This window comes from Crinia signifera, chromosome 19 (assembly GCF_055691185.1).
Source record: "Crinia signifera chromosome 19, ASM5569118v1, whole genome shotgun sequence".
NCBI classification, from domain to species: domain Eukaryota; kingdom Metazoa; phylum Chordata; class Amphibia; order Anura; family Myobatrachidae; genus Crinia; species Crinia signifera.
In genome coordinates, this window is record NC_139226.1 from 40,105,740 (window position 1) to 40,124,950 (window position 19,211).

General features: G+C 42.5%; 1 protein-coding gene across 2 annotated transcripts in view; it reads right to left on the reverse strand.

The window, feature by feature from the left end:
- Positions 1-9,901: 9,901 nt before the first annotated feature.
- The window catches only part of PRR12 (proline rich 12), an 81,154-nt gene continuing 71,844 nt past the window's right edge, over positions 9,902-19,211 (reverse strand). For both annotated transcript variants that reach the window (XM_083162417.1, XM_083162418.1), the window contains one exon: positions 9,902-18,030. In XM_083162417.1, coding sequence (XP_083018543.1) covers positions 17,890-18,030 — 141 coding nt within the window. In that variant the 3' untranslated portion in view covers positions 9,902-17,889. The remainder of the gene's footprint in view (positions 18,031-19,211) is intronic.

Consider the following 19,211-nt stretch of genomic DNA (forward strand, 5'->3'; position numbering starts at 1 on the left):
ATCCTGGGGGGGTATTTAATCTGTTACCGAAATATTGGCACTCACCAATTCAATGCTGCCGGAGATCCGGGTTTTTTTTTTAAAGTCGCATCTGTTTTGTCATAAACTGCCAGCGGATTATCTAATTTACGGCTGTGTTCGTCAATCCGTGGCCGGTTTCCCCGGTCCGCGCACTTTCCGACATGAAAATGTCCCGGGATTCTGACTGTAAGGATTGAATATTCCCCTCTGTGTACACATTAGAACGATTATAAACAAGGTCGCTAGTGATATTGCTAGGTTTGATCCTAGATCCTATCACTACTGACCGCTAAAGCCTGCGATCACCCGCATGTACCGTGCGACTTGCTGTTGTGGGACAGCAAACCAATATGACATTGATCTAGTGTGTACCTAGTTTAAGCTGATAAGAACAAACTCTACTTTGCTTATTCAGCATATCCTAGAAAAGGCTTAAAAAAAAAAGACTGGTCTATGCCAGGGGTGTCCAAACTTTTTGCGACGAGGGCCAGATTTGGTGAGGTGAAAATGTGGGGGGGCCGACCATTCAGCATGACATTCTTTGAATCATTAATCACATCAGCATGGTCATTCACTCTGTCCCCCAGCCTGCCCCCATTCACTGTATGTCCCCCAGCCTGCCCCTCCTTCACTGTATGTCCCCCACTCTGCACCCATTCACTCTGTCCCACAGCCTGCTCCCCTTCTCTTAAATGTCCATCAGTGCCTTCATTCATTGTATCTCCCCAAGCCTGACCCTCCTTCACTGTAGGACTCCCATTCACTGTATGACCCCCCATTCACTATGTACCCCACTCTGCCCCCATTCACTGTATGTCCCCCAGCCTGCCCCTGCTCCCCCTTCTCTGAATGGCCATCACTGCCTCCATTCACTGTATGTCCCCCAGCCTGACCCTCCTTCACTGTATGTCCCCCACTCTGCCCCCTCCCTTCTCTGTATGTTTCCCAGCCCCTTGTGTGAGCCAGAGGAAGGAGAGGCAAAGCAGGCACTGCAAGGACAGGAGATGCTTGGGCTCCCGCTGTTGCCCTCCTCCGCTCTGCATGTTACGGGAGCAAGCTTCCCCATTGCTGCCCCCCTCCCCAAACACTGCTGTCACTATAATTTGTGGAGTAGGGTGATATACGATTGCAGCAGCAGGGGTAGGACGCCAAACACATCTCACTGTGGCTGCAGGCACCTCCTCACTGCAGGTAAAGGCGCGCTCGCCGGGGCCCCACCTTTATTGTCCAGTGCTGTGCTTCCCACATCTGATGCTCTGCCTGCTTCCGGCTGGAGGCCACTTGAAATGACAGCACGGGCCGCAATGACTTTGGGCATGCCTGGTCTATGCCCACTTGGATAGTAAAGTATTCAAATGTTTTGCACGCCTGCCTCCACAAGATGGCGCCAGAGAGAGCAAGCAAAATTGTGAATCCGTCAAAATTTAAAAAAATGTATCAACTAGTCATTATTTAAAATAGCAACAAGTGTCCTCGGAATACTGCGAGCAGGGTTAAAATATATATATATATATATATATATATATATATATATATATATATATATATATATATATAGATACAAAAATCCCCAAAACTTGCGCTGTTTAAAATACAATATTAGGTGGTCGCTGTTGACACTCTATCCCCTACTAGTAAGGATAGAACAAACCAAATACACCTACAATAGTGTCTTCAGCGCCCCAACTTTGTAATGTCCAACATATATTTCAATAAAAATATTTCAAAGAATATAGACAAATTGCAGTGGTTCTTTTATAAGAAGCTTTTTCTTTTTATTTTCAGTACATCTGACCAACACCCAACGCGTTTCGTCTTGTTACAGACTTCATCAGGGGTACATGATCTTAGAATAAACAAAGTATATTTGACCCTTCTGGGTCAGGTGATAAAGATAGCGCAAAAGAACCGTAGTTAGGGTCCAAATGTGACACCTCAGAAGACAGTAGGTGTTTATAGAAACCTTCTTATGTTTTTAAGATGTTTAATTTATCAGATGTCATTGACAATATATTTAGAGCTTGAATGAAGAACCTAATTAGGGCAAATTCAGATTTTATCCCAATGTGTCCAAGAAAGCAAGATTTTTTCTTTCTATTAGACCCTGTGTCAGAGGAAAGGTGTGCACTCATTGGGATCCAGACTGCAAGTCTGGATCCCAATGAGTGCACACCTTTCCTCTGAGAGTGCACACCTTTCCTCTGACACAGGGTCTAATAGAAAGAAAAAATCTTGCTTTCTTGGACACATTGGGATAAAATCTGAATTTGCCCTAATTAGGTTCTTCATTCAAGCTCTAAATATATTGTCAATGACATCTGATAAATTAAACATCTTAAAAACATAAGAAGGTTTCTATAAACACCTACTGTCTTCTGAGGTGTCACATTTGGACCCTAACTACGGTTCTTTTGCGCTATCTTTATCACCTGACCCAGAAGGGTCAAATATACTTTGTTTATTCTAAGATCATGTACCCCTGATGAAGTCTGTAACAAGACGAAACGCGTTGGGTGTTGGTCAGATGTACTGAAAATAAAAAGAAAAAGCTTCTTATAAAAGAACCACTGCAATTTGTCTATATTCTTTGAAATATTTTTATTGAAATATATGTTGGACATTACAAAGTTGGGGCGCTGAAGACACTATTGTAGGTATATATATATATATATATATATATATATATATATTATTGGTTTGTAATATCTGATATCATGGAATGTGCTGTGCTAAACGGGGATGAGAATCTGCTGAGAAGGGAGGGATGGACAATACAATTCTGTCCCCCATAGAGAGGGGCGCTGCATGAATAGCTTGTACAGGGTGAGCTTTTGTTCCTCCGTAGAACCAGAATTCAGCTTGGCAGCAGTAATTGTGATTTGTCTTATTGTTGGACGGACACAGGAGCAGCTCCCATGTACACAGACCTGTGTCGTGTCCCATTGAGGCTTGATACGACTCCCTTTAATAAAACACACTGCCCTATCTCGCAAAGGGGGAACAGCCTGACCCCCACTGAATTGTTTCTGTGCCCTACAGACTTGTAATAATTCAATCTATAATTCTAAAAAATAGAGATGTGAATGCTCTGATTTCAAAGCAGGATTTTATTGGCTATCAACTGTCAACAACTGTCATGTGATTAGGGATAGCCAATAAGATCCTGCTTTGAAATCGGAGTAAATCAGAACCTGCACATCTCTACTAAAAATTGGAGTAATTGGTCCTCTATTGGAATTAAAGGATGTTGACAAAGATGTATTTCTATAGCTCTGTTACCAGTTGTTATATTGCTCTTATGTGTAAATCATCCTTTCATGTTTATTTGAAATGTCAACTGTGACATCCAGTACAGAGGCTTTATAATGGTACTTTGCTGTTTTAAACTGAATAAACTGTTTTAGTGTACGTGTATGACGTGTACTGCACCAGTAAGACTGTGTCTTATTTGGATCTGGAGCTATGCAGCAGCTAGGGCTGTAGTGACTGCACATATCTACCTATACATATAAACATGCAACCATTCCATGCACCAATGGTCAAGTGATGTCACTGGTTCTCACCGTGCTGTCTGCAGTGTCATAACCTGGTTCCTCAAGGAACACTAAAAATCCAGGTATTGGTGATACCCATGCTTGAACACAGATGGTTAAATCAAAGTAGGGAAGTACTTATTAAATCACTTGTGTGCAAGTATGGCTGTCCTTTAACACCTGGACTGTTAGTTTGCATTGAGGACTCTGGTTGGGGCCCCTGGTGTAGAAGTTGAGCACAATTTATGGTAGGGAATCACATGCTAGCCAATGTGTTTTTCCTAGATGTTTTCTAGACAGGAGGTTCCCAAATGCTGTCCTCTGTGGCACCCTAATGGTCCAGGTTTTAAGTATCATAGGTCAGTGAAACCTGTGCATGGTTCTGTCAAAAAAAAAAAAAAAAAAGGTACTTGTTTCCTAGCACGGCCACAATCGCGGGCATCGTGTGCCTTAACTTTAAGGCACACGATGCCCGCGATTTCCCTTGAAAAAAACTGTGGTACATCGCGTCGGTCGTGTGCCTTAAGAAGGCACACAACGCGACCGACGCGTTGCCCACGAGTTCCCCATAGGCTTCAATGTTAAAATATTTTAACATTGAAGCCTATGCGCGCCCGACGCGATGCCCCTGATTTCTCCATAGGCTTCAATGTTAAAATATTTAACATTGAAGCCTATGCGATGGACCCGATTTGTCCATAGGCTTCAATGTTAAAATATTTTAACATTGAATTTAACATAGGAAAAAATGGGAAAAGGCCCAATATGGGCCATTTCTCATTGGGTATGGCCCCGTCACGATTGACGCGAACCCGAAGCGTGGCGAGCGGCGGTGGTGCGCGTCCTCCGACCTTTTCATTCCCCTACTATCCACGTTGGCGTGGAGTTGAGAATAGATTAGTGTGGCGAGCGCAGCGAGCCACCGAGCCCGAAGCGTGGCGAGCGCACGCTTATACCTTCACAGGTATCCGCGTCCCCTCGCGGGCTTCACAGCTGTCCGCGTGCGCTCGCCACGCTTAGGGCTTGCTGCGCTCGCCACACTAATCTATTCTCAACTCCATGCCGACGTGGATAGTAGGGGAATGAAAAGGTCGGAGGATGCGCACCGCTGCGCTCGCCACGCTTCGGGTTCGCGTCAATCGTGGGGGTGGCGGCCACAATGGGGGGACATTATGTTTTACACACTTGACGGGGACGGGGCCATACCCAATGAGAAATGGCCCATATTGGCCATTTACCCATTTTTTTATATGTTAAATGGACTCAGTTTCAATGTTAAAATAATTTAACATTGAAGCCTATGGACACGATGGACCCGATTTCTCCATAGGCTTCAATGTTAAATTATAACATTGAAGCCTATGGAGAAATCGGGTACTTCGCGTCGGTCGCGTTGTGTGCGTTTTGGTATGCACCCAACACGACCGACACAATTTTTTCCACCACGATAGAAATCGTTGTGGCCGTGCTAGGAAACAAGTACCAAAAAAAAAATAATGTTAAAATTAAAATGGGCTCTTGGACTGGTTCTGGTTACAAAGAAATACGGGAGACAAAAAGACTGGGTCTACCAGCACCAGGCTCCAACAGCCAGCGGTGTTATTCCACAGCTGGAGGACACTTTTTTTTTTTAATACCATGGCTGGTCAGCCCTTGACAGGGTTGCTGGGGGAGTGGGGGAACCCCTCCAGCTTCACTCGTCCAGGGGTGAAGCCTGGGGCTGCCACTGCCACCCCTGGGCTGTGGGCTGATTTTTTGGCTTAGAAGAAAGACATTGCTTTTCACAGTAGAACAACATGTCCCAGAAGGCCTCCCCCACATTCTGGGACTTGGCATGCAGGGCATTAACTTGTTCTACTGTGCAAAAAAATTTAGAAAAATACAGACACAAAAAAGTATAATGTTAATACACACACTAGCATACAGCACACCTACAGATGGAGTCGCTCTCGTCTAAACCAGCCCGCAGTCTGCCAGGAGATGCTTCCGCGCCCCATTCTCCACTATGGACGTGTGACCATCCACGTCCCCCAGCCCGCCCTACACCAGATACTGAAATCTGGGGAGAGAGAGAGCGGCTCCATCTGTACCTACCCTATACACCAGGCATGTCCAAACTTTCACAACAGCTGGAGGGCCATAGTTTGGGCATGCCTGCTATACACGTTCCCCCGACGGAGATGCTCCTCTTCCGTATGGGACTCACACAGGGATTCCTACTGACCTCTATCACGGGAACTCCGCTCAGCCTGGATTGTCCCTAAGTGTTTCCATGGAGACTCCTACAGCCAATCAGGGCTCAGTTCGCCGCTACGCTTGGTCCACTATTATATTCTCACTCTCCCCTTGTTGACCTAGTAAGGTTGCCACCCAGGAAATAAATGGATTAATTGGCAATGAAACTGTGCTGGGTTTCTTTGGACTGAGCGATACAATGGCTCAGTGTAATCATCAGCGAAGTGTTTCATGTACCACCTACCACATGCAAACAATGAGTTTTGCTGACTGACTTTTCATTACCTTGAAGAGGTGACCAGGTTATTAGCGCTGCACTAAATAAAAATTTCCCAAAAGAGCACTTAACTTTTTAGAGGTGATCAGGTTCCGTGCTGTACAAATACCCCTCAAGACTGTAGGTTTCTAGTTAAGGAATTTTTTAACATTCAAGAGGTTTCTTAGGGGGGTTATTCTAATTCCTTTGGACGAGGCCAAATTCGGTCCTGTTCTGATGGATTGGGCAAATTCTTTAATGCGCTTGTGCAGGTTTCCTTTGGGAATGGGAGCGGCTTTGGCCACTTGCATAGTCGTTGAGCCATTCACAGAGACCGGGGAGGGTGGGGAAGTGTGGCAGCGGGGTCGGGTGCTGGCCATGCGAACACCCAGCATTTCATGGGCAGCAACAAATAAGTCAGTCTCCACTGGTTTTTATTTGCAAAGGCAGGAGAAATCATTCAATGTTTGGAACCATCGATTGATTTCTGCTGCGGCGGCTTTTGTGGGGTTGTGTTTCCCCTGCAGTGCACACGGCTTTGTCCATTTCAGAAGAAATTTCCCCTTGCGAGTGAACCAGAATAAGGGCCAGACCTAGAACACCCAGTACCACAGGGCCAAATGTTCACCAAATGGTAGTAATCAACTAGATTGCGTTGGAAGTCCCCTCTGTTTCTGCATCACAGGGATCATCTTGGAATCAGAACCATTACGCAGATCCATCTCCACTCAGCTGTGGTAGCACAAGATTCATGCCGTACACCTTCTGGCGGTGGTACTCTGTCTCTACTTAGCTGACAAAACCCCAAACCTGGGTTTGAAAAATGTCAGGCAGGAGCTGATTGGCTGGCCGTTTATCACTCGCCATTGTATCACTTCTGCGAAGAGAGGAAAAATCATTCGATGTTTCCTCTGTCTAGGCGCATGCGAGAAAATATGTATGCCTCTGAGAATGGGGAATCAGGCGGTGTGCATTCAATGGGGCAGAGCTAACCTGCTCGCTAGGCAACGACTATACACAGCCTAGCAAGCAGGTTTGAATTGGGCCCAAAGTGTATAACAATTAGGCACTGTATATTAGAGCCAGGCAAAGCATAGCACAGTGTAGGCAAAACAGGGTTCTAGCAAGAGTCAGGCCCATTATACCTTACCTGTGGGATATTATTGTGCTATGCCTGATTTAGACCTGACAGCAAGGCTGCATTTTTTGCGACCCCGGATCCTGGCACCCGCCTATAGTGGACTAATGGTAGAGCCGCCCCGAATATATATATCACAATCAGGTGTTATTTACACCACAATACAAATGAAAATATAAGATCGCTTAGAAAATACCCTCAAATGTTAAGGCCCCATAAGGGTTTGCCTATGGCTATTAGGCTGGTTTCACACACTCCGGCTCCTGCTGGACGGTGAAATCCCGCACGGCCAGGGAGCCGTGCCACACACATTAGTTGTGAATGGACACTATTGTGTCCATTCACACGGGACGGCCACGACCCGGCCGCACGGTTGCAGCCGGATCCCGCCACTGGAAGGTACGGCTGCCGGGCTGTGGCCATCCCTTCCATGATAAACTAGTGTGTGCGGCACGGCTCCCTGGCCGTGCGGGATTTCACCGTCCGGCAGGAGCCGGAGTGTGTGAAACCGGCCTACGGGTGGACAATCCCGGGATCAGGACGGGATGTACTAACCTTGTGCAGTACATCCCGCCACACTGCGCTTCTATCAATCACATATTTACTGACATACTCCATTAGTAATGCAAAGGAAGGCTCTCTCAATAAGAGCTGAGCGGGACTTTATCTGCACATATGGTAAGAAGCCTATAGGGCTTACAGGGCTTAGTACATGCGTACAAAAATACTATATTTAAACATTTTTTATTTAGTACATCCTGCCTTTAGCGCGTCAGGATTGGTCAGTGTATGGGCGGCATTGGGATCCATCCACAAAAGTGAAACACTGGTTTTCCCCCCGGAAGAGAACATAATGCACATAACCCAACCACGTAACTTCCATGAAGGAAGAGTTGATGCCATGCTGTGTATGACCTCTCCATGTACAGCAATAAAGTATGTTACAGATGTATTCTTACAGTTATGCTGGACGCACATCTGACTGATATGCCAACTGATGCTAAGCACTAGAACGATACAGAGAGCATCCGGGATTCACACTACACTGTTATAAAGCAAGAAAAGGCACGTTGTCGCAGATGTCAATAAAAACCCTTGCAAAATGTACTCCATAAATTTGGTCCATATGAGCTTTCGGCAAGCATCGGAACCAGGTGGTGGTATCTCCTACACAGTGCGCTTTTTCATGCATTCCTCAGATCAGGCCTACTGCTGGCCACGGACACACAGATACTAGGGATAAGCGGTCGGAAATCAGCTTCACAGCCCAATTACTGTACAGTGTGCTACTTGCCTTGTATGGCTATCCATGTGGACAATATAAGAAGCACAGCTTTGGGATCAATAAATTGGGAATGCAACACAAATTTAGATGTAGTCCAATCATCATAAACTCATCAGCTTCTGAATGATCACGGGAATATAACCGACCACTGGACACAGCCTGCATTAGAATCTCATTACAGAAATAACAAGTCTTTCAAATTTGGGGGAAGATGACACTTTTCCAGCCGTTTCCCTGAACAGCAATGTGTACATGGCCATATAAGCCCACAACAATGGTCACATTCAAGTCATCCACCCCAATTTTCAAGGGTATACGGTCCTTAAGTTGACACTTAACGTTGACATATATTGGGTTGACAACTGAAGGTCGACTCATTAACCCCTTCACTGGCACTCCCTAGAATTTTCCGGGCTATGGTAAAGTGCCGAGTTTGGCTAACCCGGAAAATTCTCGTGATTGGTACTGTCTGTCTCTTAGTGGCGGGCAGCACCACTAAGCAGAGCGCTAAACTCAGCTGCTGCGTGGCTCCGGCGGCCCAGCCCCGCCTCCTTCCCCCCAGCTGTGTGCGGCGTGGCTTGCTAACATCACTCCACAAACAGCCGGGGGCAGGGCCAGGCAGTGGCTGATTACAGAGACAGCGGTGGGGTTTTTTTTTAGGGAGCGCTCTCCAAAAATCACTCACGCAGTGGGGAGCTCTCCCTTAAAAAAAAAAAAAACAACACTGAAGGGGTTAAAAAGGTTGACATGGTCAAAAGATCGACACAAGCATTCGGTTAACAATGGGAAAGTCGACATGGGTTTTTCTGGGGGGTTTTGAGCCGACGTGCCAACAGGTGGTATTTCAAGCATGGCGAGCGGAGTCGACATTTGGGCCAAACAAAAGTGAAAAACTCCATGCCCACCTTCCCAATGTCAAACTTCTGCTTGTGTCAACCTTTTCACCCAGTCGACCAAACGCCTGTCGACCTTCTGTGGTCAACCCAACGTATGTTGATCGTAATTTGGTCAACCCAATAACCCATACCCATATTCAAGATGATCATCTAATTTATTTTTGATCAGCCAGTGATGGGATCAGTAATGTTAAGCTTGCATATGCATCAATTTGTGACCAATTTGATCCAAAGCAATGAAATTAGATGTTGAAATTGTGTGCTTGAATCACTGTAACAGAACACTGGATATGTAATGGTTTCATTTCTGCTCGGCAAGGGCACCTTAATGTCGTGGGGAACCAGAGCGGAACAGCGACTTCTGCCACTCCTTTGCCTCCCGCTCCCCCCGGGCAGCCACCACGTAGTCCTGTCCCAGCAGAAAATGAGCGCCAAATGCAGCAACACGACCACAGAAGAGCGAGCAGGAGGTTAGAAAGCGGACGCTCAGATGTCACAGACGGAATACAAAGAAAGAAAAACGAGCAACAAACAGGGTGCAAAGAAAAAGTGTTTTTTTTTCTTTTGTGTACACATTATACAATGTGAGTTGTACATATTGAGAGAAAAAACGTCAGACACTAATTAACGATAAAAATATATAATAACATCCATACAGGAACACAAATTCAAATATTGTAACAATACCTTTGAGGCAAGAACAAGTTACACGCAGTACACAGCGTAAAAAAAGTTCTAGATTAGGAGTCAGGACACATAAAAAGGAGCGAGTGAATGGGAATTCGGAAGCCGTAATGGTTTAGTGAGAAATACATTTGGTAACATGGAGAAATAGATTTCCTTTACACTTCTTGTTTTTCAACCAAGCTAAGGAGTTAGAAACAAAAACGAAAAAAAGAAAAAAAAAAAAGCACCCCTACGGAAGAACGGCAGGGGTAATAATTATTCCATGAAAATTTGGCTATTCTTTTTTTTTTCTGTTTTTTTATTATTATTTTACTTATTTAAATACTTTATACACCCATATTTCTACTACTTACAAAGTCAGTTTTCTTATTAAAACCAAAAATGTTTCAGATACAATGTTGTCACCGTTTAATTTTTTCCACCATAGCTCTGAACCGGATTCCTATGCTTTACAATATGATACAGATTTTTAGATCACACAATTATTGCAGCTCGTTAAGCGGCTTCCTGTGCTTCTCCTGATACAAAGTAAACTGGACAATGAATTACCACAAACCCCATGTTTCGCCAGGTTGACCCAGAGCAATGCAAAACGTGTCCTCTCTTGCTTGACATTGCTTGACATCCCTATTTAATACACAGGTGACAGATCTGTCATCCAAATATTATACACAGCAAAACAAAGGGACAGAATTTCAGACACTACAAAGGACATAGAGGAAGCAGGTTGGCAATTTGGAGATGTGTACAGATTGTATTATAACAACTAAAAAAACACAAAGAACAAATAAAAGAAACCTAAACAAACAAAAAAAAAAAGTTGGTGATTTTTTTATGCGGCATACTCATCAGCACCATTATTAAATTAGGGTTTTATGGGGTGTATTGCATAACAGTAATGATACGCTGTAACCCATAGCAACCAGATTCCTTAAAACCCAATCGGTTGCTGAACACGGAACAGCTGATCATCTTGGCCATGGTTATTATTAATACACATCTGGGAGCAGTACGATTTTAAGATACAATGATAAGAATAAGCGTTCGCCCATGCCACAATAAACAACATTTTGTGAATTCAACTAAAATACCCATTGGTTTATTTTGCAATTAGTTTCCATTGCAACCAATAATCAAAACATGTAGACCAATGTCCAATCAGCAAAAAGAACTGAATCTTAAGGGGTAACTTAAAAATGACCATGTTAGTTGCATATCTTTTTGAATTTGACTGGTTTTGAATTACTAGACAAATAGCCCCCACCTCCTAGAATTCATGTTCCAATGCGCCACTCAATAAATATCATCCAGCATTCTCTCCAATGTCATGCAGGATCCCTCTGTTATGTGCATCTGTATGGAATAATCAATAATGATTGATTGAATAAATCGGAACATTCAAGACTGATTGGGAGTGGAGGACAACATTTGGAGAGTGCAATTTAAAAAAGGCACTAAAAATAAGTGACATCACCCGGCACTCAGTGATGTCACTGATTCCTAGTAAGATGATAGGATGTATCCTGATGAATTCTGGTTCAGCATGCCACATCCACCCCACTGCCTGTAGGAAATTTATTAATGGTCGCAAACATACATTCAAAGCTAGCCTACACTAGATATAATGACACAGACTATTACGTAACGAATGAATGATCAAACAGATATGGATATTAATGGACACATTTTCTAACACACTATTACTACAGCAAAATGTAGCTGTATGCTGTCTCTCTACCAGTCATGGCCGGATGCAACAGAATCAGGGGCAACAAACAACGGACATCAAGCATTTCAATAGGATTACATATTCCATTTGTGGCTATTGAGCATTTTCATATTATTCACCAAGAGGAAGTGATAAGATATTTTTATTACCTTATGAAAATTGCCAAGTAAATGAGAATTTAACAACACTTCGTTAAAATATATTTACATCCATAGCTGGCTTTTAAAAACAGAAGAAAAAAAAAACCCTGCAAACATTACTACTAAAGTGCTACTAAACATCTACGTACTGCAGTAGATTTGGTTCAAAAAAGAATCTTGGGTACATTCCAACGCATTTCCTTACTTGTACAAATGAAGAAGAAAAGAAAATCAAAACATACAAACATAAAGAAGTAATCTCACCATACAATGCAGATCTGTTCTCATGTAGCGCAGTGATGGAAAAAGAGTTGGAGGAAAGATGATAGAATTTAGATAGATTCTGCTAAATATTGGTGCAAAGACTAATAGAGGAACAGTGATGAGAAAATTTGGGGAGTAGACGGCCTCCGTTTCCCCAAATAGAGATGTATTGTGGTGGTTGTATGGGGGAGGGGCTATACATCCGTCAGATATTTTCTAGGCCTTTGTGTTGTATAAGCAGCCCCCATGGGTCACTCAACCGGCCGATGGAGTCGCAGATGATCCGCCACGGTGTCCCGTATAAGTTACGTCAAGTATAGGGTTCGTAAGGGCGATAAAGCATGGGTGCATCACAGGATGGGTAGGGCTGCATTTGGTCGATTAAGCATAATTATTATGGTGCACGCGCTGTAAAAGCATCTATGGCTGATTTTCATTCACCTCTTAGCTGAACACTATAGGTCTAAATAATAATAATATAATTTAGCATAATGAATATAAATTGTGATGGTGCAGGTTGTAGCCCATACTAACCAAACTCAGAAATCTATAGCATTGCCACCCTTTTATTTAGACTTTCAATTCTGTTTGATGTTTATATTAAGTACTGGTAGAATGTGTAGCAGCAATCCCCATTGCCATCAGCCTATTTTGTGAATAAGGTGTTTATTCATGAAGCGGTGGAGAAGTGTGCCAGTGGAGTTGCCCATGACTGGTGCCCTGACCGGTATAATTTTGAACAGCTATAATAGGATTTTTTTTTATCAAAAACGATTAGGACACTACACATACGCGAACATTGTAGGTAGGCATAGAGGATGCAGCCAATTGGTGAGTTAGTCCTCTATGAATAAGTGATGTGATTGGTTCCTAGAGACTCCAATGCTAGCTAGAACTACAACATGGCCACCTTGAAATTTCCATTTGATTAACCAATCTTTTGGCGGATACAAAATGGAGAGAACATAGCAAATTCTATTTCTTGTCCATAGACATGATGGCAGCTACATGCAAGACAGAATTCCTAGAAGCTAAATGGTATTTACTTTGGTAGCGACTGCAGTGCGGTAGGAGAAAACAAGGCTCCATATTGTACATGTCTATATCTGCATGATTTGCGGCTGCACTCCTTAATCTATAAACCCTTACCTTTAGCATCGGATATCACATACAGAAGAGCGCTCTACATTCTATAAAACCTTTTGACAATTTTTAATCTTACACAACTGTGTAAACTTTTTAGTGATGGGCAATGTAGGAGCCACAAACCCTAGTAGTACTTTGTATGATAAAAGGAAGAGATGTGTTGTATGTTTGTTTAGAGACTCTTTATGGCTCGGGTGGCCAAACCGGTCACCGAGATCTACCAACCGTCCACATTTTTTAGACCACCTAGCTGGTACACAATTGTAGTCATTACTAACGGTCACATTTTCAAACATGAGCAGCATTCGTTCCTAACTGAAACATTCTACAGATCCACAGGTGGCCTGAAAAACATGAACTGTTGGTAGTTCTAGGAGGACCGGTTTGGCCAGCCCTGCTTTGCGGCCACTTCAGTTTTCAGTTGCCACGTCTTCTCCACATATCTGTCAGATGTCCTATAAGTCATTCTACCTGAAGTAGAGAAATAGGTTTTTAGAGCACACCTCGAGAGAAGATCTTTAGGCTTATTTACAAATGATTGTGAAAAGGGCAATGCTTCGATTAGCAAGACGTGGCAAAAAACGCATAGCCCTTTCCAATATCGGGCATAAACACGATCAAAAGCAGCCGGTGTTACAAATATAAATAACTCCCCTCTCATATGGAAATGGGGTGCTTCTAATATTGACTAAATTATTGTCAATAGCAAGCACTATCATACAATGTACAGAAAGACACACAATATAGTTAGAATCCTAAAAAATAAGACCCATTTAGAATGCCTTTAATTACATAATGGAACATTTGAAAAAGGAATACACTTGAAATGAGAACTTTGGGCTGAATCTATTTTTGAGGAGGGACTGGGAGGTAGAGGTATTTAGCCTGTAAAAGCGATAAAGTGAAAACTGATGGGTGTGGTATGGCGCTCCGACAGGGGGAGACTGATGGTTAGTATCCCGACATCGGAATCCAAACTTCCAGTGGTCCGACAGGGGGGAAAGCGCAAAGTAGCCCCTTGCGGGCTCGCCGCAGGTTCTATTCTCCCTCAATGGGGGTCTTGGACCCCCACAAGGGAGAATAGCCCCTGTGAGTCGGGACCCCCCCTGTCGGAGCACCATCCGGCACCCAAAACTGATAACATTCTTCCAGCCAATCATATCCTAACTGCCCTGCTGCTACAGGCTGTGTTTAAAAAATGACAGTTAGGAGCTGGCTGGTTGGTACTTTGTCACTCTCCACTTGATCACTTTTCAAACTAAGTACATCTAACCAAGAGAGAGAAAAACATGAGTTATTGGGAAATTTGATGCCACATAAAATAGATCACTTTAGTTCCTCACAACGCAAGATCTACACTGTGAAGGCTTTTTGGGGTTTGGCCAAATATTTGAATTACACGTTCACAGCCTGGGACTATTAAATGAAATATGGCCGGTAACAGTAATGGAACGCTGAAACAAAAGCGGTGTGACATTCTGGTCTTCGGCGATGACTCTACAGAAGTGTGTTGCAGTCAACATGAAACTAAAATACGGGCTTTTCTCTTTTCTTTACCGCAAGGCTAAATTTGTATCATAAAATACACAGTTGTTTTTTTTTTAACACCCCAACAATCAATGTTATTTTGAAGATTTGTATTAAAAACCTAACATCAGCACCTAACAATTTCATAAGCCCTGGTGTGGGCCAATCCGCTCAGGCAATCTCATCATGTCCTACAAAGTATTTTCAAAAACTTTACTTAACTGAACTGTCTTTTGATGTTGAGAGAGCTTCATTAACTAGCAAGTATTTCAGCATCTCTTTAATTTTAAAGAAATATTGGGAATTTATTTTTTTATATATAAAGAATTTGCATTAGCATTATGTATAGCAAGCAGGGAAAAATAAAAAATAAAAAAAAATAATGCATATGTTTGAACAAAATAATTCTAAAATACCACAGACATGGGAGCCATTATCAAACCATAATCAATTTACTTCAAGTGAGAAATTCCCTACATTACTGGTATATTGGGATGAGTTGCTTCGAAAGTTCTGTCTAGCAAACCAAGGTCCTGGGTCAATCGCATGGACTGTTTGATACAGTTAAAGTCATAGCACCAAAATCAATTTTTCAGAAAGCCAAATCTGCAAACCTGATCAGTTTCATAAAAGTACTGTACGGTTAAAATCTACAGAACTTACTGCTAAATAAAACCATCATGCTAGGGCAAATTAGTCATTCTTTTCTATATCAAAAAGTATTAAACGGTGTTGTCTTCGGCATTGGATACTGGCCAAAGGTTTTTAGTAACAAGCCGTTTTGACAACAGTAAAAATAAAGGAGCCAAAACGTACACTCTTCTAAAAGATTCTATGAAGTCTTCTCCCAAAAACATTTCAAGTAGATAAAAAATAAAAATAAAAATAGGAAGCGTTTAAAGGGGGGGGGGGGAGGAGTTAAATGTGAAACGGTATAAGATGTCGTTTGTTTAAGAATACCCCATTTTTTTTCTTTTTTCTCTCTGTTCTAAGTTTATTTTTTTCTGAGCAAAATACTAATTCAAGTCCAGTTAAACTGAACACTTCACATCTAGGAACATTATCATTATCAATTAGATATAGTCAAATACAATATTGTACATAGATTTTTCTCCTATACAATATTTACAGCAATTAAAAAAAAAAAATAACACACAAAAACAGTTCATCTCCCCTATAACTTCATCCTTTCAACATACTGGGAAAATAATGATTTTTTTTTTTAAATGGTCTTCTAAGCAAAATAATACAAAGGGATACAATTACTATGTAATAATGTTTAAATAATGTTAAAACCATGACTTTTAAAAAAATAGCTAGTTTTTTTTTCCTCAACTTTTTGCATTTCAAGAGCCGTGTGCTCCACGCCGTCAGAATCTACAGATTAAAAAAAATGCACAGACCCGCTTTTCGACTCGATGTAAAAGAAAATAATAAAAAAAAATAATAATGTTGAATAAAATAAGTCAGGGTTCTGTAGTGATTGGGAAGTCTTAAGAGCGTAAACAGATGATGGGGAGAGTGAAATGACGCGTTAGCCTCTATGCTAAAGGAAGGGCTGGTAATGTTTTTTTCAGTGAGACACGGCAGCAAAATTTAGCATAAAATACTTACAATAGGTTTTAGTTTTTTTTGTACAAACTTCCAGTAGCATAGTAGCTTAACACCACCACAAAAGCCACTCTAGAGATCTCCTCCCAGATCTAAACAAAAAACATCTATAAAATGTAGATAATACCATTTTTCTGTCAAGGGATGTAACAGGACCTATCAAAATAATCCCGAAACATGAATTACACTAACAGTTAGGTTGACTCCAAAAAATAAAAAATAAATCGCTCTTCGATATTGGATTAACAAACCTTTATTACTTTGTTGGCAAGAGGCTATAAAGCTTCTGAAAATTAATACTGCAGGGCACAGGTATGGTACCATTTTTATTATTGTTCCCAATTTATTGAATATCTTTGGAGAGAATGTAGGTATATTTGTACCCCGTACTGTATACCTGAAATGAAGCAGCAGGAATGCCCCCGATTTTGCTACCACTGGCAACAAGAGGGCCATTTTTGTCAGTATATCTATTGTGCCAGATATATCATTTTACCTTTTTGCTCGGGTTACCGTTTGTAGCAAATCACGCTTAAATATCTCCTAACTTTCTGTCAAAAAGGGGGGAAAAAACAACAACTTTTAAGTGGAAATGGTGTCTTTTGGTTTAAAAGGTAGCAGCCAATAGGTGAAAATATTAGAAAGAGACAAAATATTCTCAGACACAAAGCCAAAATACAGGAAGTGTTAATAAAAAAATAAAACCTACAATATTTTTCTTTCGAGAAAGAAATTTAGTGTGTGGCCAAGCTGAAATTGGCAGTGAAATGGGAGTGTCCGACATTTTGTGGCATGTTAGCCTCATCGCTGAAAAGATTTGTTAATCCAAAAATCTAAAATGCCCATTGCCCCAGCCGGAAAAACATTCTGACTCTTACACACGCACAACACTTACACGCATGCTTCCCAATAAATAATAAGGGCCGAAATGCCAGCCTGCCTGCTTCTGTCAGAATAGGTCAGTCATTGGAAGCAGGTCTGAGCAGAAGGCAAGGCCTAAATCCTTTGTACTGTATTGATGGGTATGGCATGAGGAGCTAAAAGGAAAATAAAACAACATACACTGAGCAAAAACCCTTCTCTGCTGGAGAGAACAGGTAAAGAACAGAGGAAGAAGACAGAAGTCAAGAGAAAGAGAGGATCACCATGTTTCACTATCAGAAGCTTCACTGTTAGAAGCCTGAGGCCTGAAAGTCTAGTTGAGGCCTGCAAAACTTACGTCATCTTATTCCCCTTATAGCTAGTTGCTGTGGCAACAAAGTCCAGGGAAGAACACTTTGCAATTCCTTTGCATTTCCTGCCTGGTATGTTTCTCTCCCCTCTCATCTTTTGAGTCACTAGTTTTCAGTTTTTATATTAGAATCCACGTGAACAGGTTTTCTTTCTGTTTTGTCTAATGTGGTAAGCGCCACGTGGTCTTGTCACGCGCACTTATTCTGCGCTTGTGTGAGGAGGTCAATGAAGGAGTCGAAGAGTTTTTCGAGCCATGGTTGGTTCCTCATGCACTGCTGAACGACCTCTTCTTGCCCCAGGTCATCGTTCTGTTCTTCTATGGCGTTGGTCTGCGGAAAGAAAGGGGCGACAGTAATAAGATTCAGACTGATCTGAAGGTCAATACAGTGCCTGGAATTGTGTCCATGGCAAAACCTATTATTATGTATGCAGCGGTCAATTCTTGGTGCATGCTATATCATTTTATATTTAGCAAAGGGTGGTATTTAAAATACGCAAAGTGCTTCCCCATTACCAAAATGCCCCAGTAAACCATATTTTTAAATATTGGCCTACCTTAAATAAAAATATATATATTTTTTTTTTCCCTAGAATTATGCAGTAATATAACATAGCAAAAAATGAGTAATAATGTAAAACAAAAAAGGTACTTATTTCCTAGCACGGGGCCCACGATCTAGATTGTATGTGTCGGGCCGATATCGCAAGCATTGCATGCATCTTATGTGTTTGTGCGGCATAAGATGCATGCGATGCGATCAACGCGATCGACCAGATTTGTACATTGGAATAAATGTGAAATGGTCCCTGAGACCCAATTTTACATTGATTACAATTTAAAAAGCCCCCAAAACCCCAATTTTAATTGCTAACCCCCCCCCCCCCCCCTCATGGGTGAAATGCCCCCCCCCCCAGTGTTAACGCCACCCCACTATTGACGCCAACCCGAAGCATGGCGAGCGCAGCGAGCCCGTGAGGGGCGGCGGCACGTGTCCTCCGACCTTTTCATACTCCCACTATCCACGTCGGCGTGGAGTTGATTTTATATAGTGTGGCGAGCGCAGCGAGGGGATGCGCATTACTTCACAGGTATTACGCGTCCGCTCGCCACGCTTCGGGCTCGGTGGCTCGCTGCGCTCGCCACACTATATAAAATCAACTCCACGCCGACGTGGATAGTGGGGGTATGAAAAAGTCGGAGGAGGCATGCCGCCGCCCCTCACAGGCTCGCTGCGCTCGCCACGCTTCGGGTTGGTGTTGATGGATCTTTTATCTTATGGCTTCTTATGGATCTTATGCATCTTATGGATGCATAAGATCCATGAGATCCATAAGATGAGATCCATAAGATGCGATATTTTACATACAATTAAAAATCTTTTCAATTGTATATATTGTATGTAGGGTGGCCAATCCCGGGATCGGGATCGGCGGGATCCCGGGATTTGGCCCCCAAAACGCCGGGATTTCAATCCCGGGATTGGAGTTTCCAATCCCGGGATTTCGGGAT